Genomic DNA, 26,955 nt, shown 5'->3' with positions numbered 1-26,955 from the left:
GATTTCTGAGTTCGAGGCCAGCCTGGTCTACAGAGTGAGTTCCAGGATAGCCAGGGCTACACAGAGAAACCCTGTCTCGAAAAACCAAACCAAACCAAACCAAACCAAAAGCTTCGCCACTGCTGCTGACTTGTGTTTGCTATCCTGATTACCGAACTGAATGCTGGTGTATCCGTCAAGTGTTTGCCAGTGGATCAAGCCACCACTGCTGACCTGTGAACTGAACTACTGATTTCCTGACAACCCAAATGGGATTTGTACCTAAGCAGGTCTACTTCCCCCGTACCCTTTCTTTTCCACTACCTCTGGAGGGTGGTGGGCTAGAAGGGAGGTTCAGGTGTTTAAGGACTATCATTAAAAGTAGGCTTTGAAAAAAAGTAAAGTTACACACGGGTTCACTTTGCTCACGGCTCTGAGATCGGGGTGCTGGTGAGTTTGGCCTCTCCACTCCATGTGCTCTGCTCCGCTCTGCTTACTGGGTGTCCTCTGAGTGAGCACATGTGGTTGGGGGTTTCCTCTTCTAGGGGACAGGAGGGAAGAGCTTCATTTTCACACAATCACGCAGCTCTTTACAGCTATGCCTCCAAGGGCGGCCGTTGAGGATCTTGGGGAAGGGAGAGCTTCCACAGCTAAGATTCAGAAAGGCCCAACCTGACCAAGTGCACCCAGACAGACAGACAGTTGGGGGGAGGTCCACATGGAGGCTGGCCAGCACCCACAAGCTTGGAAGCTGAGTTGAGAGACCCTGGCTGCCAGCTTGACCACACCTGCATGGGAAACCCGAACCAAAGATGGCCGGCCACTGCCGGGAAGCCAAGCCACAGAAACCACGAGGTAAGAAAGGCTCGTAAAGCCCTAAGTTCGGGGATAAAATTTGTTATACAATACCTACCAACAAAGGAAAACTGTGCTAACTGAATATTTATGTGAAGAATAGTGTGGCTGGAGAGCTCTCTGTGAAGCAAGGTGCAAATACCTCTTCCATTCAAACTTTACTACAAATAAACGCAGCAACATATTCTCATGTGTGTGTGTGTGTGTGTGTGTGTGTGTGTATTCGCCCTTTGAGGATTAAGACTGTTTGAGGTGTCACTTGATAATAAAAGCAAAGGCAGAAAGCTAGCAGATGTACTTGTCCCTTCGCACTATCTCATCTGGCCTCCACAGCAGCCCTTTGGCAGCTGTTTAAATTCAGGTGCACAGCAAAGTCTCTAGCATATAACAGCTAAATAAAAATATTTCTAAGTCACAGTGGTTTTTTTTTAAAAAGATCTATTTATTTATTATATGTAAGTAAACTGTAGCTATCTTAGATACCCCAGAAGAGGGTATCAGATCTCATTACAGATGGTTGTGAGCCACCATGTGGTTGCTGGGATTTGAACTCACGATCTTCAGAAGAGCAATCAGTGCTCTTAACCATTGAGCCATCTCTCCAGCCCAGTTAGTGTTCCAATGCTAAACTTAGTCCAGAAAGGCCAGCTGTTTGTGTAGACAACACAGCTAATATGTGGCAAACTAAGGGGCAGAATACAATTTCTTTCTTTAAAAAAAAGATTTATTTATTTTATGTATGTTCATTACAGATGGTTGTGGGCCATCATGTGGTTGCTGGGAATTAAACTCAGGACCTCCAGAAGAGCAGTCGGTGTTCTTAACCACTGAGCCATCTCTCCAGCCCCAGAATATAATTTCTACTCAACTGTCTCACATGTTTTCTATTTGCATTTTTCTTCCTTAAAATTAAAATTAAAAATAATTTTTGTTTGTTTTTTTGAGACGGGGTTTTTATGTGTCGCCCAGGATGGTGTTGGAATCAGAAATCCTCCTGTCTCTGCCTCCTGAGTGCTGGAATTAAAGGTGTGCGCCACCAAACCCAGCTAAGAGCTGCAGATTATTAGTATTCCACTACATATCTGGTACACTTTCACAGAAAATTCTGGGTAAAATAAATAGTGCAGCCTTAGAATCTCAGTGAAGATACGATTACAAAAGTGAATGGCAGTTGTGCTTCCCCTTAGGAGGGTGGAGACAGCCCTCGTCATCTCATGCTCACTGACTAAGCACCCACCACACTCCAAGGATGATGTGTGCAATGGATGAATGACATAAGTAGAGGAGGCTTGAGGCTGGTGAAAGAGTTGGGTGCGAGATGGGTTTCTGGAAAGAGAAGCCTCTGTGCACAGCAGCAGGCAAGTAGTCCACAACGGCTGGGAAGAGGGGGTGTGCTGGGCCGGGGTGAGCAGCAGCAGCAATGCAGCGCAGGCTTGTACCCACTTACTTCGTCCGGCAGGGCCCTCTGCCCGCTAGGCCAATGCTCGCCCATGCATCTACACGGCAAACTGGGTTTGTAGACAGTGATTCACTCACTGTGTAGCCCAGGCTGGATTTGAATTTCTGAATGCTGGGAACATCATCATGCAGCCTCCACAACTTTGTACTGGGTTTGCTGTTAGTTTTGTTTTGTGAGACAGGGTCTTACTATATTGCCCTGGCTGGCCTAGAATTCTCTGTATGTGTAGATCAGGACGGCCTGAACTCAGACCCGCCAGTCTCTGACTCCCAAGTACTAGGATCAAAGGCATGAGCCACCATCTCCTGCCCAAGAATTGATTCACTTGTTTGTATTATTAGTAATTTATTATCTTAATTGATTAGTTAATTTGGGTGTCAGGAGTGTGGAGGTCGAAAGCCAAGGAATCAAGTCGGCTCTCTCCTTCTACCATGTGGGTCCAGAGACTGCAAACCGTCTGCATGCTTGGAGACGGGCATCTTTATGTGCTGGGCCAGGCCACCTCCTTTTTCATTCCCACATTTCAGACGGGGGCTCACAGGGCTCGAGATGCTTCCTTGATTAAGAGCACTTGTTGCTCTGGCAGAGGACCTGGGTACAATTCCCAGAACCCACATGGCAGCTCATAGTATCTCTAGTTGCAGGGGATCTGATTCCTCCTTAGGACCTCCCCAGATACTAGACACGAATGTGGGGCATATACATACGTGCAGGCAAAATATTCACGACATGTAAACAAATCTAATAAAATTTTAAACAGGATCTTCTCAGACTGGCCTGGAATTAAGCCATGGAGCCTAAACTCAAAGCAATCCGAGTCTGTCTCCTGAGTGCTTCTGAAGACTGCGTAGTGGGCAAACAACTGTTCTTAAGAGACTTTTAAAAACGTATGTGCATGTAAATTTATTCACACATATGTAAGATCAAGTGAGTGCTCCTATGCCCGGAGACCAGAGGTCAGGCTCAGTGTCCTCCTCAGTCAGCAGTTTACCTTGGTTTTCCTTTTGTCTTAAAGAGTTATCATTTTAAATTATGTGAGAGAGCGCGCGCGCGCACACACACACACACACACACACACGCACACGCACACGCACACGCACACGCACACAGAGGTACCCTTGGAGGGCAGCGATGTGGGATCTCCCTGGAGCTAGAGTTAAATGTGGCTATGGGTGGTGCTGGGACCAGGGCTTGGTCCTCTGGAGGAGCAGTATTATGTCCTTACCCATCCCTCCTTCCCTCACTCTGCTTCTGAGATGGGGTCTCACTGAACCTGAAGCTGACCTGGCTGGGCCAACTGGCCTCTGAGCTCTAGGAACCTGTCTCTGCAATGCTGAGGTTACAGACCCTCGGTCACTGTATCTGGCTTTTTTCCTGGTTCTGGAGATTGGAACTCAAGTCCTCATGTTTATATGGTCAGTATGTACTGACTGATCCACTGCTCCAGCCCTCAGGAAATCATTTTACGCTAGGTATAGTGAAGTGGCACACGTCTTTAATACCAGCACTTGGGAAGCAGAGGCTGGTGAATTTCTTTGAGTTTGAGGCCAGTTAGGGTGAGATCCTGTCTCAAAATAGACAACAACAACTACTAAATGAAGTTATTTTAAGAACACAGAGGAGACTGTGGGTGATAAGATCAATATGGAAAAATACTAGGTGAAAGAAAACATGACACATCCCAGTTAGGGCATGAGATAGGAATGAAACTGTATGTGACACATGAGAGGGATTTAAAGGACAAAAATCTAACAACCGAGAACCAAATGGATGGGTACATGGGAGGGAAGGGGCGAAAGAGACTCAGTCATTGGATTTGTTTCTGGGGAAGATGGCTGGGGGGGAGGGGTCTAAGAGAGTCACGAATTCACTGTGGGGTGCGCTATGCTTGAGAAGCCCATGCAGTTAACAGGAGAGGTGCCTCAATGTGTCTAAGATATGGGGACCTATACAGAAGAGTGGGCTGAGGGCGCTGCACTGCCCAGGACATGCCCAGTGAGAACAAGGCCTCCCATACTCTGCTGTCTGTGCTGACCTGTGATGCCACGTGTGCCAGCTGTGGCTGGACGTCTCCATTTGAAACTGTAGTACACAGAGTCAGTTAAAAATGAGGGAGAGGATCCTGGAGAATGAGAAGTCAGACCTAGGAGAGGAGCTCTGTAAGAAGAGTCTAGAAGGGACAGACAGATGAGGGTGTGTGTTTCACATTATCAAACTCAAAATTCAATACCACTGAAGACATTTAAACATGTGTCTAACACCACTAATAGCTACCAACGGCAGGGGTTCTTGCATGCGCGTGTGTGCGCGTACAAACATACACACACACACACACACACACACACACAGGAAACGTTGACAAGAAGGGGGGAGGAAGAACTGTGAATATGACTAAAATATATTATATACATGTATAAAATTATCAAATATTGCTGTTTCTCAAGGCAAAAGGACTTTTGCCTGTCTCTATTTCCCCTCATAAATTTCCCATGCAGGTCCTCAGCCAGTTGCTCCTTAATTTCTTGTTCTGCATATTTTCCAGCAGAAATTTAAATAAGTAACATGAATACTAATTTAGGGTAAATTCACAACCATTCTTTGTCTTATAAAATGGTAATTTAAGTTTTTCTTATATGTACTTCTAACTGAATTGTAAGTTAGGGACCTTTTGATTTAGCCATTATATTATTTCCTATGTGTGCTGCATTTTGGGGTGAGCATATGAGTACTGGGCACTGACTTTACTGGAGCTCCCCACAATTAACAGGGCCACATATCCCTAAACCACATGACAACAATAAACCTGACAGGTGGAGAAAGAGCAGAAGTCCCAGATCCCAGAACTTTTGTTGTTGTTGTTGTTGTTGTTGTTGTTGTGTTTTTTTTGAGACAGAGTCTGAACACTACAGCTCTAGGCTGGCATATACATACTGTGTACACCAGACTGACCTCAAAGTCTGAGATTCACCTGCTTCTGCTTCCTGAGAACTGAGATTAAAAGCATGGCCACCATACATGGCACTTTACCCTAATTCTACCTATAAACTGTGTTGGTTTTTAAACACTCCTTGCCATGTATGGAACTTATTTTTCTATTCGTTTTTTTTTTTTTTCCTTGATGAGATATGGAAGCCAGAAAGTTAAACTGGACACAGCAAGCACTTCACACGAGGACTGTAGACTGGAGAAATGTAACCCCATCTTTCAAAATGTCAGGAGATTATCTAGCATTGTAGGGGTCAAACAGATTTGAGAACCTGCTTTAAAATCTCTTGGAGGATAGGCTCTTCAGTCTTTAATAGGAGCTTTCAGAACTGGCTCCTGAAGGCAGCATTCCTCAGGCAGCTGGAGGTGGAAGCCTGTATATTCTGAATACACTTGGGGAAACATGGTCCCAATTTTACCAGCTGAGAGAAGGCGGGTGACCTGCCCAAGCTCACACAAATGGCGAGCTGAGGCGAGAAGCACCATTCCCCTTAGAAAGCCCGCCTTCTTTTTAGCACACCACACTCTGGTATGCACCTCGCATTCTCTGCTAAACCTGTGGAGAGCAGAGCCACGTACAGACCCTCAGATATTCGGCTTTCTGACACTCAGAGATCCTCTCTTCTGGTAGCAATGACAAAGATCAATGGGATGATCTCTCTGGGAGCCCTTCAGCTGTCTAGGCTGGGTGGGAGTCAACAGGGAGGGAGGCGGGTGAGGGAGGAGCTCCTGGGATACTTAAAAGAAAAGTGGATTTATGAGAAGCTAATTCCTGGAACAGATGTGAAACCGAATCCTTCCCAGTCCACTCCTGCCCTGCTCTTTCAGGCAGGGAAATGAAAGCGGAGTTAACCTGGTCTTCGTTCGTTCCTTTCAGCACGCCAGGTTTTGCTGCTTTCAAGACTCCCCTGACCAGGGTACAGGCCTTTTCCTGCTCCTCCTCCTTCCTATGGAACTGAGGGAGAACCGGCACTGCTCAGAGAGGCTGTCTGCCCTTTCCTCCACCTGACAACTTCAGAGTGCGGACACGTGGCAGGTTCCAGACCCCTTCACCCAGGGACACAGCTGTGTTCCTGCCCTGGGCAATGAGAAAGCAGTTGCTTGTCAATGTGATTTAGAATCCTGAGAGTTCATCTGTGGTTAGGGAGAAGTCAGAATTAGTTTAATTGCAAGTGTCCTCTTGGAGAGGCAACAAACAGGGAAAGCATTAGACTAATGGTTAGAGAGTCTGTCTTCCTAAGACCCAAGGTTTGTGAGAGTGACAGATGAATTAAGGAAAACTAACATCCTGGCCAGCTAATGACACTACCAGTACAGCAGAAACATACAGAGTACACATGTGTAAGCAAGCCTTCATGTACGTGTATGTATTTTCTCCATCTATCACAGCTGCATGTGCCTTAGAACTCATGTGTTAGAACAGATACTCATCGCTATGAACCAAGCTGACAGAAGCTCATGGCTTCTTTGGTTAACATGGAAATGCAGAGCTCCCTAAAGACATGGGTTTAAGGTCAGAAGCCCTGGCGGAGTCAGCAGCAGGCCCCCACTTTTTCAGACCAGGCATGATTGCAGAGGGTGCTCCACAGAAGAAAAGTACCAGGAACACTCTGGCCAGCACTGGGTCACTCAAGGTATCTCCAATGGGTCATCCTTCAAAGAACAGAGCACTTGTTCAGCCACATTGTCTCTGTGACCAGGCAGCAGTGCTGTGTGGAGGGAGGGGTGGCTGGGAGCAGCAGAGGAGGGATTAGTGAGGGCAGGGAAGCAAGTGTGGGCCAGCCAGCCCCATTCTCAGCTGCTCCCTCACGGATTTGGAGCATGAGGTGAAGCTTAAGGCCCTGAAACTGTAGTCAAGGTCCCCTGAGCTCTGGGTGGACTAAAGCCATAGAAGTCCCCTGAAGCCTGTCACCTTTCCAAACAGGGACATGTAATCGAGGCCAGGCCTAGTAACAGCTGCCATGCATCACACAGTAGCTCCCTTGGCAATGGGAAACCACTGTGGGCACCACGGGCCCCAAGCCTTTCCTGTAACATCTCACCGCACACCTAAAATAAAATGGACAAATACCGCTGCATAAACCAGCATTGTGTTTCATGAACAGGACACTAAATAGGTATTTTCAAACCTTTACATTTCTATTGGAAATTGTTTTTTACATTTATTTTTTAAGGGTTGGAGAGATGACTCAGTGACTGCTCTTCCAGAGGTCATGAGTTCAATTTCCAGCAACCACATGGTGGCTCACAACCATCTGTAATAAGATCTGACGCCCTCTTCTGGTATGCAGGCATATAAAAAAAGATAGGCTTATAAAAATTAAAGATACATTTTTATTTAATTATGTATAAATGTGCTGGTGCTCAAGTTGGCCAGAGGCATCAGATTCCCAAGGAGGTGGAGTTACAGATTTTCTGATGTAGGTGTTTGAAACGGTCCTCCGGAAGAGCAGGATATACTCTTAACCTCTAAGCCATAGCCGCAGCTCTAAATAAGCTTTTGTTATAGAGTAGGGGGTGGATGAGGGGAGGAAGAAGTAATAACTTTACTGCTGACACCAAAAACTTTTGTTTTGTTTTAAAAGAATGTAGGTCAGGCTGGCCTGGAATTTACTACGAAGCTCAGGCTGGTCTCAAACTCATGGCAATCCTCCTGTCTTATACTCCCAAGTGTGAGTCACACCCAGTTTGCCCTCTTCTTAATTTTTAAAATGTTAAATTGATAGATGTCACAGTCTCATCTTTTTTGCATTTTGTTTTGTTTTGTTTGTTTGTTTTTGGACAGGCTTCTCTCAGGTTGCCCAAGATGACTTCAACCTCAAGGCAGTGAAGGATGACCTCCAATTCCCTGTTACTCTGCTGGAGTTTACAGGTGTATGCTACCATTTCTGGCTATAAGTCACATCTGAATAAAATCTATCCACTTAAGAATATATACTTTAAGAGTTTTTATTACACAGAGTTGTGTGACTACCACACAAAAACTGAATCTTAGGAAGTTTTCATTATTCTAGAAAGTCATCCCCATTCTTCCTCCCCCAACCAGCCCAGGGCAATCACTAGGATTTTTAGTCTCTATGCAATTATCTGTTCTGCATGTTTTATTTGAGTTAGTGTCTGTGTAGACCAGGGCGTCTTCTTGCTGGAGCCCTCGAGTGTTAAGATAATGGGCAAGTGTCACTACATTCAGCCTGTACATTTCACAGCACTAGAGTTGTGACACATGGCTTTACTCCATGCTTTCAAAGCATGCCCAGACTGTGTGGCTCTCAGCATTTCATTCTTTTTCATAGCTGTGTGTGTGCTATATTTCATGCTTTACCATCTGGTAGGCATCAGTTTGCTTTCACATAATAGTTCCTCTGAGTAACGCTACCATGCATCCACGCACTCAAATAAACTATCACTTATGGGGTGGCTGGGTTAATTGGTAACTACATATTTAACTCTGGGGGACCGCTAGCTCTTTCCAAAGCAGCAACACTTTACAGTCTCATCAGCAGTGTGTAAAGACCCCAATTTCTTTCTGTCTTCACCCACACTTGTTATTACCTAGCTCTGATTATAGCCACCCTCCTGGGGGTGAAGTGGTTTTGGTCTGCAATGACACATATCTTCTAGGTGGCTACTGGCCACTTGCACATGTTCCGTACGTAGAGGGATGTCTTTGAAACCCCCGGTTCACTTCTAAAATAGCCTGTCCTTTTATTATTGAGTTGTAAGAATTCTGAATATATTCTGGATAAAGTCTCTTGCCATATATATGATTTGCAGTTATTTTTCTCCTACTCTGTACCTTTCTTTGTGTGTGCTTTGGTGTGGCCCATGTGTGTACAGAGGCCAGAGGAGAACATGAGATATTGTGCTCTCATTCTCTACCTTGTTCCCCTGAGACCGAACCTGGAGCCCAAGTTGTGTGCACCCCCGGCCCCTGTGACCTCGCTGTCTCTGCCTACTCCCCTCCCCAGTGCTGAATCTGAACTCAGGTCCTCATGCGTGAGCAGCAAATGCTCTTACACAGTGACCTCTCCCCAGCCTCCCTGTTTGGCTCTGCACCTTTCTTGATGGAGTCTTCTGAAGCACACAATTCAAGTTTTTGGATGGGGTCTGCTCTAACTGCATCGCTTCCTGTGCTCTGTGGGGCTGTCTTAAAAACAAAAAACAGCTGCTTGGTCAAAGTCAAAAGAACATACTCCTATATAGTCTAGGCATTTGTATCTTTAGTACTTGTATTTTGACAACTTGGGGTTAGTTTTTATATACAGCATGAGCTAACCATGCATGAACATGGCTTGGACTTATCTTGCACATGCCAGCACATGGCATTCGGGCCCCTGTTACCTACAGGTTCCAGAAATACTTGCGAGTCTCCATCTTACATCTTCTTGGCAGCGTTAGAAGGGGGAAATGAGCCATAGCTCATACCATGAGCATGGCTTGGACTCCCCTCAACCCCCATTTTTCTCAGATACAAAAGTGAGGTAGTAAACACCTACTTTTCTGTAGCATTCCCACATAACACAGTCTGTTCTCACTTTGGAAACTTTAACAGATTACACAGAGCATACAACTTACCGTGCTGACATCTAAATCCTAGTTCAGCCTGATAAGCGTCCCAGCCACATTTTGTGAGACTAACCTATGCTCAGTAATTCTCCACTCTCTTCTCTAGTCCTTGGTGGCCACAGTCTACACTTGTTTATGCGATGGTAGCTAGCCTAACTGTTGCGTAGTGGGAGGAGTCACTTCCTGAGGGCAGTAGGGAGTCTTCTCACACATACTGGCCATCTGGAGTCTTTCCTTGGGAGAGATGTCTATCCGAGTTCTCTGCCCATTTTTAAACTGGGTCGCTCTATCCTGAAGACTGACATGCTTATGTTTATTATATAGAGGAGAACACTGAGGTTCAAAGAAGTTAATGGATGGACTAAATTGCCAACTGGGAAGCAGAGAGTCAGTCCATACTAGCTTAGCTGGCCTAACTTCAGAATCGTGCCATTTCTATCTTGTATTCTGAATTCTTCGAGAATGTAGACACAGTTCCTGACAGTGACGGCAATAATGATAATGCCACACAGGGCTGAATTTAAGGAAAAGTGTAAAGGCCAAGAGAGCTTTGGTTCTGTCCTGAGTCCACTACAAACAGAAGTAGAAAGTGCATTGCTCTATTTTTACTTGCTGTTACATTTCACTTGATACTCAACACTAGTCACGGCCCTGACTCAGAGAACAGCTTCCAGCATATGTAGTATATAATCTCAAAGACACCTGACAAATTCAAAGTTCAAAATGTATTATTATTATTATTATTATTGTTTTTGTTTTTGTTTTTTTTTTTTGAGACAGGGTTTCTCTGTAGCATTGGCTGCCCTGGAACTCACTCTGTAGACCAGGCTGGCCTTGAACTCAGAAATCCACCTGCCTTTGTCACCCAAGGGCTGGGTTTAAAGCCATGTACTACCACTCCCCAGCATAAAGTTCAAAATTAAAAAAAAAGTGTGTATGTGTGTATATACATATGTACACACACACACACATATATATATATATATATATATATATATATATATATATATATATACAAGTATGTACATACGTACACACACACACTCCTTTCATGTTCAGAAGAAAATCTCATCTTGTAAAGTGATAAAACCTTGAAAGGGATCTAAGGTGTGTAGAAGAAAAAAACACATTGAAGGACAATGTATCTCAAACAGACTGAGCCTCACTGTGACTTTGCCTCCCTACAGTAAGATTCTTGTTGTGTGTGGCCTGCAGTCAAGGTCCTCAGATCATCAGAACAGGGAGGTTCATAGTGAGGTTAGGAAAGCAGGTCAAAGGTCATTATCTAGAGCAGTCATCATAGGTTATTTTATATGAAATAGTTTTACAGTGCTAAAAGAGATGGCAGATCTAATTTTGAAGATTGTTTAATAATGAAATGTATTATTTATGAATTTCCATTACATTTTGTCTTCTGAGATTATTCAATTCACTTCAAGACCAATAAATAGGATTATTTTCCACAAGAAAATTTATGTATGTGGTTATATATTATTTATTTCAGATCTCATATTTCAAGGCAATGAAGCACTTTGGGTGATCTCTTGAATTCCTGATACTGGGAGTCAAATTCTACTTTCAGTTTCTGGTCTTACTGAAAATACAAAGAGAACCAAGCAGCGACAAGAGATGACAAAATATAGAGAACTTTTAAACTTGATGAGAAACTGTTAGGTCTCAAGGGATTGAAAGCTGACAAGAGAAATGCAATTTTACACAGAAGGCTTACTGGAGGAAGCCCTCAGGGTCCCTCAGGTTTACAAACGTACACAGACATCCAAACATTAGCAAAATAACCAAGGAAGAATTACAGCATCCACCCATTCATGTCCTCAGCAGGATCTAACTTCTGCTGTGCTGATACTGTGCTGGGATTTCAGACTGGATCCGATTCCTACCTTCTAGAGACTCGAAAGGCCACATCAAGTAACTTGTGAGGACCTGAAGAATGAGTGCGGGGGCAGCAATCAGAGCTCTGCCAGAGCAGCACCAAAAGGAGGCCACGGCATCCACAGGACAGAACCTATTTGTGTAAATATGGGACCAGAGCACAAAGGCTGTAGGTTGTGGAGCCAGCCCTTGTGCTGCCTGCTGCCCAACCATGTGGTGCATCGTCTTCATGCAGAGAGGAGAGCTGGTTATCTGAGCCCCCACATAAGTGCACAACTAGCCCTGAGAGAAGCTATATTTAGGATGGTCCAAGACACATGCAGTCTATACAGTCCTCTTGGCAGTCATTGTCCTACCCATGGATTGTAAAGGCTCACTATTGGCCTTGTCCTGTCATGGTGCCATCTTTACCAACATGCACCATATTATTTTTCCTGCATGTACATCATGTCAGAAAGCTGCCAAATGAAACACATTTCTGGGCTAGTTGGCTAGGAGTAGTATTACTTCAGTAAGTGAACTCTACATAAAGCATGCTAAATAGTTACTTTGGAATAAGATGTTGGAAAAGCTTGATTTTCACCCTCCTGTAGTTTTTTTTATTTTTTATTTGGGGGGTGGGGGTAGTCCTGGGAAAGCGAACCCCAGAGCCTCACACAGGATCAGGCTCTGCTGCTGGTGCCCTTTCCAGGTGACAGAACTCAAAGTTGTATGTTTCCTTTTTGCTCTGGATGACACAGCACTCAGGACCATGTTTTTCCTCAACTATAGTTTATCTGACTTCTCATTTAAAAAAAAAAAAGGTGAATTTTCTCATGTCTTGACTTGGGTTTCCCTTCATATTTCATGCTTTTTATTTTATTAATATTTTGCATTATGTTTTGGGACTTTATGTAGAGGTGAAGTTTATGTTGTATCTGCTTAGTTATAATCTCATCTGAAAGAAGCTGCCAAGCTATGTGTCTTTAACGTGGCATCTCTGACTGTTAAACTCATGTTACACTAGCACAGTCAGGCATGTGACTGGAAGTCTGTTGTCACTGGGGAGAGAGCTCTCTGGCCACCAGTGTGCATCTGCTGAGGAATGAACGGGAAGAGTTCTAATTGTGTATTTTTTTAAGAGTGGATGCAAAATGGTGCCCAATGCCAGGTGGGCCAGGAGTGCCCCAGTGCTGACACCCTGCACATTGTACTTGGTAATAACATTTGTAGTTTTTAATCAGATACTATAATATGGAAGTTTTTAAAAGCTGTTCTTAGAAATAAGACTCTTCTCAACCTTTATATTGTACCTGTTTGCATTTCTTATTGCTATGCATATGTGCACATATTTACCCTTCCTCTGCAGAGGGTCTGACAGGTTAGAGAGGTCTGTGTCTGGAGTCGACAGAGGCTGAGTCAGAGGAATGGGCTAACAGAGCCCTGCTACACTGCTCAGACAGGTGGCCATTTTTGTGAACCTGGTTCCTAAGAAGACTGTCCCTTCTCCATGTTTATATATAGTAACTTACCATCTTAGAAGCACACTGGGGGCTTTCCCCCTTTTGTCTATATGCTGTGTGCATGTATAAGATGTGTGGGTATTCATGTGTGTGAACTACATCTTGTAGTCACTTGAAAAAGATTCTCTTTGTTGTGGGCTAATGCATACACCAGACATGCTAGCTCCCTGAGCTTCTCGAGAGTTCCCTGTCTCTCCCTCCCACCTTGCTGTAGAATCACTGTGATTACAGCCATGCATTCTTATGCCTGGTTTTATGTGGGCTCTGGGAATGGGAATTCAGGCCTCATGCTGCCACGGAAAGCACTTGACCCACTGGACCACTTCCCTAGATCTTGGGGTGTCTCTCTTCTTAATGACTAAAAGTCTACTGTGGACAACTCTGACCCTATGCATAAAGAAGAAATAATTATTTGCATACATGCATAATAGAAAGAAGGATGAACAGATATAAAACAAAGAACCAGAGGAGAACCTTCTAAGAGCCGCAGTTTTGAAAATTTCATATTATGATATCTGGTTAAAAACTATGAATAGTTCATTAGCCAATACAGCTTTGTGAGTTCAATTATGAAAACAAACTAACTTATCAAAATTTAAAATACCCACATTTAGGCTTGTCATCTATCTGCATTTCCATGGCAAATTACAAGTGAATAGGAAGTGGGGAGGGGGACAAAAAAATCTTCTTAAATATTTCAGTACAGAAATTAAAAAAAAAAGCAAACCTTGTACTTAATAACAAGAAACTAATAAATAAAAGAATGACAGAGAGTTCTCACTAGCAGGCTTTTCTCGTCACCTGAGAATAGCCGGCTTTCCTACTAACATCTCTATTTTGTGGTGGGCTGTTTTACTGGTGTAGCTAAAGGGACAGTTTGTCCACTCAAGCTGCTCCTCTCTGGTATCAGCGGGCCAGGTTAAGAGCTGAGAGCCCTTGCTATGTACTAGAATACTCACACTCACAAGGTGGGAACACAAGTCTAAGTGATGATTGCTTTAGTCTAACTAGTGATGCTTTTCACCCTGAGGACTGGAGGGAACCTGAGTCTTTTCTTTATACCCTAACTGGAAAGACTGAAGGATAAACACCAACCCCAGTCATGTCAACAGGGCAATCTACTTCACCATCCCCCAAGCTGCAGTGAAACACCTACACTCCTGGAAGCCAGTCCCAGCTCTGCAGAGCAGGTAAGCACAACTGTAAAGTTTGCTTTCTCCAGACAGGCATGGCGTAACATGCCATTTTCTTCTATACAACTTTTAGGAACAATTATGTCCTAAGGACACAAGGTTGGTGAAGCAGAGGCATGTGGCTGTAACAAGCATCCCATTGAGACTGGTAGCAAGGTATGTGGGTTCACTGGCTGCAAGACTGGAGGCTGGATTGCCAACAGGGAGTGATCTGCAGGAAGACTCACAGGGAAAGGCCATGTTTTACTGGTAACTTGCCCAGTTCAGGGATACAAGAATGATCTGGATCTTCTCCCACCCAAACCAAATGGTGGTTACACAGGACCACACAGCGTTGCCACAAAATGCAACGGTAGGTACAAGGCTAATGACACAGGGTGCCGGGCATTTTCTTTTCCATGAGCAGTGTGTGCTTCAGTAATATAGCCTGAGACTGAGGCCATCAACTCCCTTGTCTCTATAACAAGGTAGTAATTGTTAACAGTTGAAGAAGCATCACTCTTCTCTTGGGGCCTGGCCAGCACTGCGAGAGACAGTATCAATTTTCAGATGTTATCTTTCTCAGTAGCTTATTTCTTAATCCATTTCAGAAATTGAGTTCCTTGGCTTTCTTTCAAGCAAGCCAATCCCCTTTGGGTGGGATCTTACATGTCCCCTCCCATCTTCCCTAAATTGAAAGCCAGGTGGCCTAACTTCCAATAGGGGGTTCAGCTAGATTTCCCTTATGTAGAAAGGGTTACTAACTGTAACATGAGCAGCCTCCGGAGAGGGAAGCATGGCACTCCACTGGCTGGCAGGCAGGCCAGTTGGCTAGAGGCTGCATCCAGATCAGGCTAGTTACGTACACTGCTTCAGTACCACTGTGTGATGAGCCCTATCATGGAGTGTTAAGACAACAGCACAGGCATAGAGCTGGGTGATAGGAACCCAAGGAATAATTTCTGTCGCTGCAAATTAATGAAATTCTTCCTACTGAGTGTTCATGTTGACCATGGTATGGAGACGTCAGCATGGCTATATGAGGAAGAGGGAGCAGCGTGGGAGGAGGAAGCAGGTTATATGGGCAGCTCCCAGAGAGGGGTGTGTCACAGCGTACAACACAACCACTGTCAGAAAAACCACCACTACCACCACCACCACTCCCCAGCCTGCAGCCAGGCAGGGGTGAGAGTAGAGTCTAGGCAAGCACCTTCATGGTGTCCTGGACAAAGAGAGGGCTTATCAAGGACACGGTTTATCTACTCTGAAGAATTCCAGCGGGCTTCAGAGCTCAGAGGTACTCACTAGATGCTTGGGATATGGTTTAGAAATAACTGGGCAGGAGAAACAGTTTGGATTGCTGTGGTAGTGCTTGCTAAAGAGGGTTGTTGGGATCTGAACTTGGGACTGGCTGGTTTGCATATAAAAGGCATGTTCTAGGACAAGTTGGGGTTATATTCAGGACTGATGGAGGTGATCATTTTCCTAGTCTGTAGGAACCCCAAATATCAGAACACTGAGAATAAAGCAAATACAGTTAATATAAAGTATATACTTATATTGGTAAAAACAGACTCTAAGAAGACAAATAACAGCAATGTCTCTGATTATAACTGTGCCCAGGGCAGCTGGGGGGGTCTTAGGTGGGCTCCTGACACCCTCCGCACAAACTCCTAGAACAGCTGGTATTTTCTCAGCATTATATAAGTCTTTCTGCAAACACAGCACATCTTCTTTAGTCCATCATGTCTGTCTCTCCAACCTGCTTAAGTAAGGCACCTGGGACTGTTGCAGCAGGTGCGGCTGCTCACCTGTAACTGTGGCTGCAGACATCTCTGCTCGACACCAGTTCACAAGACTGATGCTGGAACAGGCCTCCTTACCACATAAACGACTTCTCTATTCAAGGAAGGCAGCCCCTGGCAGAGCATGGCATGAACCAAAGTGATAGTTCCTACAGATACCAGGCTGGTGGGCCTGTTTGGTGATGCTTTCCTGTAGCTGTACTGCTCCCGGAAGGCTGGGACTGAGACCATGCCTGACTCTGGGCCCATGTCCATCCACTCTTGGCATGCTGTCTCCCCAGAGGATGGCAAGGTCAAGCTCAGAAGGACTGTGTTTTTCCAGAATTCCAGGTGAAGAGATGAGCTTTCTCAGGGCTCAGGGCTGTGTTGCTGACAGACCTACATTGCCAAGGACTGCTTCAGAGAGGACTGCGGGGATACCGGGAGAGAGGCTCGAGGAAAGCGATCCACCACGGCGGGTCCAAGTCTTACAGACCTGGAAACAGAGGGGCGCCAGTACTCCTTGGCAGGCCATCAGTTTGGTTTGGAGCAGGCTGTCACATTCACCCTTCTGGATGCCAGTACACTAAGGGACATCTTGACCTTTTTGCTCAGTTCTCTAAACCTTTACAAGTTGTTCATCACAGGACAGCGTGCTTTGTGTCAGCAGAATGCCATCGGCTGAGTGGCACCAGAATTTTGGGTGTTTTCTGTTTCTCTGGTACATTTTGGTAGATGACCAAGCCATGGATTTGGTGTTCCTGTCTCTCCTCTCATTCCTTTTTGGAGAGAGTTTAAATGGGCTGGGGAAAGATATTTGAAGCTTTCTGATCCAATGTAAATGAACCCTGTGGTGGGTAAATAACTTTCCTTTCTCCTTTGCTCTCCTGGGGTATTTTAATGAATAATGCTTCTCAAAGAAGTTTATAAATATTCCCCCAGAGGTAAGAAGAATATTAAGCTCATAGGAGGTGTGCCATTAATGCTGAGTATGTGGGACTGAGTGAAGAAGAAAGGAATAATTACAGTCTTGAGGTTTCAGAGACGTTTCTGGTAAGTTTTGAAGGCTATAGCTGGAACCTAACACTCAGAGCAACATTAGTGAAGTGAGGACAGTTACAGCAGACCAAGTTCAGCACTCCCTTAACTGCACTGACTACCACAGGTGGTGGGGGATAGGCTCTAGCTTGTTTTGTGGCCAATTAACAGCTGTGTGCTGATTAAAACCTTCTAACAATTGTGCTCTCAATATCACCAAGTTATCAATGTTACCAAAGCCTTTCCAAAATATTTTTTGTTCCCTTTCCACCTCAGAAACTCAAAGTCCTACCTCTCTCTAGTCTATAAGTCTGTCCTGATAATAAATAGCTGGCCTCCTTCGAGACAACTGGATCTTAACAGCATCTCCTTTCCCCACACACCCTGTTATACTTACCTGTGAACCCTGGTTATGGCTTTAATGTTTTTGAATTGTTCCAGAGACCCCATATGTTTAAACAAAAGCTTCTAATAACAGCAGAGAATGTTCTTACTGCCACAGCGCCACCTTCTGGGAGGCCAGGACAGTACAGAAGCTAGCTAGGCAAAGCTCAACTTTGACCCAGGTTTGAAGTCGTCCCTATTTGCTGTGTTTTATAAAGTCCCTACTTGACTGTCTTTTTTCCTTGTTGGTGCTAGGGATCTGACACAGGGCTTCGTGTGTGCTAAGCATGTGCTGTGCCACTGAGCTAGGCCCAGACCCTGTACTGCATTGCTTTTCTTCATAGCTAAGTCCCTTGCTGTGAGTGGCACAAAGTCAGAAGGTGATAAGGAAAAAACCATGCTCTTATTCTTACTATTACCTTAAATTGTCCCTGACTTCACCGACTTTGATTTTCTCTGTCCTATAACTGTAGCAAGAGCTCCAGACTGTGTGGGTAAGGGTTTGGATCTTGCGAAAATAACTTGGGGAGCTTCCAAAGATCCTGAAAAAATGAAGAAAAAACCCTCACTTAACATTGTATTTGATCTTGGCCCAAAGGACAAGAGGTAAACTCCCACACTGGGTTAAGGGGATCATTGTTCTCAGATGTTGTCACCCAGCCTCCTACCAACGCCAACTCCACTGTCTCTTTTCTGTTTCCTGGGGCAGCACATCAAATCTTACCCCATGGCCCTGCAGAGAGGAATGTTTGGGAAGTTTTAATAATGGGAGTAGAAGGTAAAGCCCCAGGGAAGGGGGAAATGGAAAGGAAAAGAAGAAAGGAGAGCAGTGGACACTGGGGCTGCTACCCTGGAACGCCGCTTATTTTACTCTTAACCCCTTATGTTCAAACCCACCAAAGAGTGCAGCAACTACATAACACATGAGGAAAATAACAATCCAATAGTGAAAACAGGTCGTTCCACACAAATAAGTCATATGGAAGCTAAAGTGACTTCTAGGCCCTGAGGGTGTAAGCCCTGCTGGATTTACTTTATATAAAAGTAAGTTTGTTTCTCTTGTCTCAAGACACAGGGGAGTGGGTGGGCACAGTCACCCTGGGGTGCTTTTGCACTGTTCCCATGAAAAGAGCGTAGAGCTACTGCACATTCACTAGGGCTAGAGACAGAAGCATTTAACAGGACATGGTTTCCTTCTTCCTGTCACTGATTTTCAAGCCCCATCTATAACTATAGACCAAATAGAGCTTAAGAGTACGGTGTGGGGCAAGAAGAGGCTGTACTCCAGGACAGCATACTTTTCAAAAGGTAAGTGCAGGGAACTGAGGATGGAGGGTGTGGCTGAGAGTCCGACAGCAATGGGTGGCTGACCTCAGCTTGCCTTCTTTGCTGTTTTAGTTCACTAGATGTACTCCAGAGCCCAAGAAGGAGCGCTGTGGTTATAAAGAAGGCAGCCAATGAGTTTGGCTCCCAGCCAAGGGCCCTCACTCCAGCCTCCTTCTCAGGTTTCCAAACCTGCTGACTCTTTCCCTTCCTTTCATTGCAAACTTGGATATAAGGCCAGGGGTAGGGAAGTCAAGCCAGATAACAGCCAGGCAGCATTCCTTCCAGGCACTCTGCAGGAGAGCTGCTATCTCACCTAATGGGCAGATTAGGAAGAGTGCAATTAGCCCACCATCAGCATAAAGGGCTCAGCTGTTGTATAACTCAAGGAGTGGGGTTAGTCACTACTTTGTTACCTGCAAAGTCACAGAGCTTAAAGTAGGGTTAGCAAGATAAAAGAGAAGGGTTAAGGGCCAGGAAACGGTCATGAGCATATTTACAGCCATGCTACTGTACAAGACAGGGGCTGAGGAAAGTGCTGTGGCATTACTGTGTTCTCTCTCGGTTGCCCTTCTTCCTTCTCCAAGCCCCTCCCTCTGGGCTTAAGTAGCCCCCTCTCCTTCGCACAGAACATCCTTCTGAAACTTTAGAACAGCGTTTACATTTAACTGCTGCAGAAATCACAAACTGCACGGCTGACACACGGCCATGCAGGGCAGTTACTCGCTAGCAGCTGCCAATGCCACGTGTGCTGGGAACTCAGTGTCAGCTCTTACTAATACCTGTACTTCAGCATCTCTTTAGCGTCAAGAATACCAGTAAAGTCACAGACAACAAATGCAACAGCAGGCAGAGCTGGAGGCAGAGGGTGCCACAAGAACTGAGGGTGCTGGGTGAGCAAGGCTGCTACCTAAGGTGGATGCAGGGAAGCGGCTGCTGGAGAAAACAATTGCTTGAGCTGTGGTTTCTGCTGATACCAAACAGCTTAAGAATAGCTGCCATGTTCTAAAGAGCTCAGGGTGTTTTCAGTGGTAGAGCGCCTGCCTAGCACATGGGAGGTGCGATTCAACACCTCTCAGGAAACAGCAAACACATGGATCCTCTAGACTTGACAAGATCTTCTACTACTGTCATCAAGGGCCATGGAGCAGCTGCAATGACAACCCAGTTGATCCTTCACAGTTCTAATGCCCTCAGCCAGACAGCAGAGTTCAGCTCCACATGGTTCAATGAGACATACATAGGAGGTAGTTGGGGTTCCTAGGCCTTGCACACATCTCTAGCTTAAGGCATGTGGAGAGGAAGGGAGTGCTTAAGGGCTGTGATCCAGAGCGACTTCAAACATGCCCACGATTCTCAGTCACCGCCTCTCTCCATCACAGTTCCAGGTACAAGTTTTCCTTCCTTAAGAATAGCTGCCATGTTCTAAAGAGCTCAGGGTGTTTTCAGTGGTAGAGCGCCTGCCTAGCACACAGGAGGTGCGACGCAACACCTCTCAGGAAACAGCAAACACATGGATCCTCTAGCAAACACAGGGAGGGTCCCGAGTACAGAACCACCAAATATCTTCTGAATTCAGGCTCTGATACTGTGAAGGAGAACTCGTTTTTATGCTCTTATTAGAATGCTAATATGGTCCAATAAGCTGTGTGTAGGAAGAGTTCTTCCTTTACACCGCCTTAGTTCACCCTCAACTAAAGCAGTGAGACTCGTGCAACTGTTCTCACACTACAGCCACGCTTCTCAGGGGATCTACTGTCACTATCAGGTGCACTGCCCTCCTTACCACAGTCTCTGCACGTTTCCTGAAGCCTCAGGACTTCTTGCAGCTGCCAGGGTGATGGCAGACTCCCTCTATAGCTTGGGACTGGCCCCAGACACTTCACTGCTATTCTCTCCATAGCTCTTTCTCATACTCTCTCCCTAGCCATACTGACAAATGGGGTTTGCAGAAAAAGCAAATATTCCAGGTGCCCTTTCCATGCCAGATGTCCCTGCTCTTGGCAGGCTACCTATCTTCAAGTCTTGCTTTCAATGTTTCTTTCTCTAGGAAGCAGTCCTACCACTGAAAGCCCCTGGATTCACTCCTCAGGTGCAAAACCACCTTTGAACTTAGTGGTCACGTGGTCATGACACTTCAGAAGTACTTCACAATCTAATAAATAAGACAGGGCCTCTCAGTTCTTCCACTTGTACAGTAGACAAGGAGGTGACTACTTCAAGGCACTCAGCATCCAGCATGACACCCAGCGATGCCAATGCTGTCTGCTGTCACTCCCATGTCCCCGTACAGAGTCAGCCACAGATTCTCCACCAGCCACTCCCATGCCTGTTCTATCTCCTTGAGCCTCTCAGCTCCCCAAGTAGAATGGACACTACTTTGTTTGCCTGTGGAACTCAGAGGCCAAGTGATCTGCCCTGCATTGTCTCAGCAGTCAATGTCTGCTGACCTGAGTTGGAGCGACTGTCCTTCAGGTTTCTGATCTGTGTGTACATCACTTGCATGCATGCATGTACCTAGAATGAGAGGCTGCAGGCCCTGTCAACTGACCTTTAACACCAACACAAGACTTACATCAAAGACCAGACATCTAACTCTGGTTAGCTGTACTGCATGTACAACTAATGTGCTGAGTCTTAGCTTCCTCACAGAAGAGGAGGGGGAAGAAGGATCTTGTGAAAGTGAGAGACCCACCATTCAGAAATATTACATGAACAGTGAACCCAAACACAGAGAAGGTGTGCTCAACATTACAACTTTGAGAGTGTTCTGCCAGACAAGGACGTTGCATTTACCCCATCCGTCTCAAAGATGCCAACCCCAGGATGTTGTTATCATTCTAAAGAAAAAAATACAATCAAAATATCCATCTACCAATGCTTTCAAGGCCTGGACACTTGTTCTTTGAGCTGAAGAACCACCTTCCTTGCTGCCCCACCCCCTTCCAAGAAAATCTGCTGCCCACTGACCTGTGGAGTTGGTGATGGGCATGAAGGCTGCAGGGTTAAGGCTGCTCTGGAGTCCGTTCAGCTGCCCTTCTGCGGAGGACCCTCTGAAACACAAAGGAGTCTGGTGAGACCTGCAGACAGAAGGTGCTGACAGAAAGGCAGCCCTACAATGCCCTTCTCTTGGTCTTGGCATTTCGTATCATGTACCATGCTCCCGTGCTTTAACCTGTCTTTAAAATGCCATATTCCTACAGATGACTTATTTCACCAACAGCCATCCATCTCCTAGAATATTATGTATTTTAGAAGAGGCATTTTGTCTGTTCCCTACTTCATGGTTCTTGTCTCACCACAGTGGCTCACCACTCGGTGAGTAGTTATTTAGGTTCCGGTTCTGACTTAGCTAAAGTATGCTTCTGAGAGGTCACACTTCATGTAGAGCAGTGGCTCTTATGGCTCTTAGCTGGGAAGGGAGGAGGGACAAATTTGGTCACCATCACCGTTCCCTGGCCCTGAACATCCATGACTGTCCTGCACTGAGTTCCCTTACAAGCAGAGACAGAAATGCTACTGAGTATTTATTTATTCTGCACTACACAGACCATGTGGTACCTCCCCTCAGTTCCTTGGGCACACGTTTCCCAGCAGGTCTCAGAAAGTCCATTCTGGCACGAAGGCTAGAATCACGTCACGCTCCCTCCCTCTTAGAGCTCTCTGTCACTTTTTGCTTCACTCATCAAAATTTTAAGTTTCAAAGTTATAATTATCAGTTTATGTAGATGGATACACCCTATTTGTCATCCTGACTGGAACTAAGCTCTATGAAGATAGATAGAGATTACTAACTTGACGCATGTTGCTGTATCAGATATTTAAGGCATATCTTTGGAAGCAATCTGACGCACTAGGCCTCTGAGCGCATTTCCTTGCTGACTTTAGTTGCTATACAGAAGTTCTAGCTGGAGGCTCGCAGCTGTTGCTTGCCCATTCCCTTAGCTTTGTACTGTGGAACATCTATTCAAGCCAGGGTTCAGCTCCCCTCCCCCAACGTGACTTAGCCCCTCACTGGTTCACATAGAACCCCTAAGCAGGCCCTGTATTTCATGATGGGGCTGAGCGGCCTTTAAGGCAAATGTGGAAGATGTGGATGTGTAATGGATGCTAAGGGGCAAAGCAGGCCCAAGGGGAGCCTGGGTTTACTGGTGAGGACCAAGGGCAAGGATGGCTTTCTGAGGAAATCCTATTTCTGCTGAGTTATAACATTCTGAGAAACAGGTGCTGGCCCAGAGTTGGGAGGAAGAACACATTTTTATGAAGAAGTAGATTTGTTCAATGACTGAGCCAGGAGCAGGCTAATACTGTCCTGGGAACCTACGAGAGCCAATAAGGACAGGGTGACTCTTTAGGTAAAAGAGAAGTACTGGGTGGTGGGGGCCTAGCATGGCCTTTTCCTTGACAGAAGTAAACAGACAAAGAACACATTAAAGCTGCTGTGTTTACTGTAAGTTGAGCGGAGCTCAGAGCAGCATGGGTGAGCTGCCAGACAGGAGAGGAGACCCTGGGGACTTAGACTCAGGAGTTCTGGGTCCCCAAAATCTCTTACCTTTTTTTTTTTTTCCTATCTGGATGTGCCTTCTCCCTGCCCTCTTTACCAAGCTTGATTCTGTTCTTCCAAGATCCCAGACCCCCGTGTCCAATTCCACTCACTCTCCCATCCTCCCTCTACCATCAAGCACTTGAGGATTAGAGTGGGAACTTATGATTCTCCAGTTTCTTCCATAGGGCCCCTACTCCTCTTTGATGGGGAAATGTGTCCACAGCAATTTGGGGGGGGGGGTTATGGCTGCTTTGGCATACTATGGGTAAGCATGTTTTTATTGTGCTAACATCATTTCCTTGGGAAAACACATCACAATTTCTGAGCAACTCACTCTCAAACAGGGTTAGTCAGGACGGTGTGCTCTTCTGCACGTGGCCCAGAACTGATTCTTTGCTACCTTTCTAGGAGTGAATCTATTTCAGGGATGCTTGCCTAGGAACATAGGGATGAAGCTCTCCTGGTTGGCTGCCAACAGGATGCAACCTAGGATCATTTGGGGGGGGGGCTCAGTTGAGGAATTGACTGGATTAGATTGGTGTGTGTGTGCTCACATGTGTGTGTGTGTGCGTGTGTGTGATTGTTAATTGATTTGGAAAAGCCAACCCATTGTAGGAGGTACCATCCCTAGGCAGGTGGTCTGTGAGCTGTATAATAAAGCTAATATAAGCAGCTAGCATCTCTGGTTCCCACTGTACTTCTGTGGCTGTGAGATGAGTTTCTTGGTAAAAGGTAATGCAGCATGGAATGGCAAGCAGGCTATAAAAAACTGCAAAAGCTATCTTCTCAATTATTTCCAATAAATTCATTATGGATAAAGAATTAAAACTGCTTGACATTTGTGACACATGTGCCAAACTTTTGTAAATATACAAATTTACCTTAAAAATGTACTTCCTGGGGCTGGAGAGATGACTCAGAGGTTAAGAGCACTGACTGCTCCAGAGGTCCTGAGTTCAAATCCCAGCAACCACATGGTGGCTCACAACCATCTATAATGGGATCCGATGCCCTCTTCTAGTGTGTCTGAAGAGAGTGACAGTGTACTCACATACATAAAATGAATAAATAAATCTCTTTTTAAAAATGTACATTGTTAGAAGCAGTAATTTATACATAAATATTAAAGATTTTTTTATAAAGAGGCTGAGTTGTGACTCACATGTGACTTGTAAAATTATTTAATTCAATTAGCACTAAAATAATAAAAGATGGAGCTGGAGAGACGGGCTAGTCATTATGAATATACACTGTTTTGATTGAGGACTTGAATTTAGTTCCTAGCACCCATTTGGGCAGCTCACAACCATCTGCAACTTCAGCTCCAGGGGAATCTTACACTGTCTTCTGGTTTCAATGAGCATACACAAAGACACATAAAAAATAAACCTAAATAAATAAACAAACAAATAAAAGAAATAAAAAAGAACCTAAATAAATAAAAGAATTAAAGAAAAGAACAGAAAATATTTACGTCATTTTATTTCACAAATGCACATAGCTTTTTTTCCTGGATTGTCTATCAGATATATTTTTATTATTTATGGTGCTCATAAGGATTATTTGCTATTTCTGCACTTTGATTATCCAAACCTTTAGTAGTTATTTAGAGATACTGATAGGAGTATATTTCAATAAAGAGCTTCAAGGGTGAAAGGGGAAATGAGAGTGTGTGAAAACAACAGAACCATCAAGGAAAATAGGTCAAATAAACCATGAAAAAGATACACAAAAGCTGAGTGGGGTGACACATGTCTTTGATCTGAGCACTTAGGAGGCAGAGGCAGGCAGATATCTATGAGTTTGAGGCCAGCCTGATCTACAAAGTGAGTTCCAGGACAGCCAAAGCTACACATAAATCCTGTCCTGGAAAATGAATGATAATGATAATAATAATAATAATAATAATAATAATAATAATAATATTTAAATTAACCAGCCATTATGATAGATATGCTAGCAATTTTTTTGTAAGCTATGAGCTTTGGCTTACATATTTGAATTATAATGTTAAGTACATACATGTGCTTTTTAAAAGCCTTACCAGTGTCACATAAGCCCACCCACCTGAGATTGCTGCAGTTTGTTCCCTGGACCCATGTAAAGACCTGGATGTGACTACAGGCATCTATAAGGCCAAAACTCACTTCTCACAGCAACAATCAAGAGTGAAGACAGGGAGTGGGACGGACAGACAGACGCTGACAGATCAGCTAGCCTAAGCATCAGTCAGCACAGCAGCAAAGTCGGAATCAGGACAGCTGTCGCCTGCCTCAGCAAGTGCGAGGGACAAGTCACTCTCGTATGTCCTTTGACCCCCCACAAATGGGTGTGCACACACTCCTGCATATTCTCTCTCACACATACACATGCACACACACACACACACACACACACACACAAATAAAATATAGTAGTTTAAAGAAGAGAAATGAACAGGGAGGTGGAGGATAGATTCAGCTGAGAAGTTGAGGAGAGGACATGAGGTAAAGATGCATAAAGACAAGAGATTAAAGCCACATTGAAAAGGCGGGACCTGACTCAATGGCACTCAGAGCACACAGCAGGGCTGGCACATGTGTCTAGGATAAGCCAGGACACCTACATTTTGGTTCATCTAAAAAAAAAAAAAATCTTTCTGTACTTTAAAAAGAAAATGATGTAGATTATAAATTTATCTTGAAGTCTATCTCTGACCACACTTCAAATATAACTTTTGGTATGTACAATTCTTATTTTCAGTATAGTCATCAATATGACTTTGACACAAGTTACTTAAAATAATGCTTAAAATTTCCCAAATTATTTGGGCATTTTGTCATTTCACTATAAAGCCATCAGGTGATAATTTTTTTTCTTTTTCAGAACTGAAATGTTCCATCCTTAAAAACTACTGCATTGGGGACAAAGCTATTTCTTTATTAATTTGTTAATTCCATTGTTCAAAGTGCCATGTGTTCTTGTTTTAGATCTAATGCACCTACAATAGTGACAACTCTTTTTCGGGGAGGCATTGTGTCAGGGTGAATTTCTCTTCTAATTGTTTTTAAACCTTTATAAGAACACTTTTATGAAAATTTTTTGCTAACTATTTTGCTTCAGGAATTCCCTGTTCCCTGTGCCTAGACGGCAGCCCTCTGAACCCTGCTGGGTTTTCACAGGTAGCTTTGCTCCGGTGTGGCCAGGCCTGCTGCTTCCATTTTTCTCTGACACCTTTGCTAACTTAACACATACTAAACCTCATTTCTGAAGTCTGTTAAGAATACAACTGAAGTGTTTTCTAAAATGCTGTTCTTTCTCACACTTGGGCTTATTTTAGGAACTGGCAAAGCCTCTGGATCCTTACCATAACTCCTTTTAATCCATCCTCAGACCCAGCGAGCTTTCACAATTTGCTCATCTTAAGAGATGTAAAGCCACATCACAGCAGGCCTGGAGGAAAGGTGCAGGTTTCAATCCAACTACCCCCCAC

At 44.7% G+C, this 26,955-nt stretch overlaps 1 protein-coding gene across 13 annotated transcripts in view; it reads right to left on the bottom strand.

The window, feature by feature from the left end:
* Ttll5 (tubulin tyrosine ligase like 5) overlaps nt 1-26,955 on the bottom strand; it is a 228,384-nt gene that overhangs the window by 11,459 nt on the left and 189,970 nt on the right. For 7 of the 13 annotated variants that reach the window (XM_021201541.2, XM_029540625.1, XM_029540630.1 and 4 more), the window contains 2 exons: nt 21,908-21,990; nt 18,034-18,156 (listed from right to left, as the gene is read on the bottom strand). The exons of 1 other annotated variant lie outside the window; for it this stretch is intronic. In XM_021201541.2, the coding sequence (XP_021057200.1) occupies nt 18,035-18,156; nt 21,908-21,990 (205 nt within the window). In that variant the 3' untranslated portion in view covers nt 18,034. Of the gene's footprint in view, nt 1-16,810; nt 16,996-18,033; nt 18,157-21,907; nt 21,991-26,955 lie in introns of those variants that run through there. 5 more of the 13 variants (XM_021201542.2, XM_029540635.1, XM_029540628.1 and 2 more) reach the window with 3 other exon arrangements.

Source organism: Mus pahari, chromosome 7 (genome assembly GCF_900095145.1).
Source record: "Mus pahari chromosome 7, PAHARI_EIJ_v1.1, whole genome shotgun sequence".
NCBI classification, from domain to species: Eukaryota; Metazoa; Chordata; class Mammalia; order Rodentia; family Muridae; genus Mus; species Mus pahari.
This window is presented reverse-complemented; position numbering and strand designations above follow the sequence as displayed.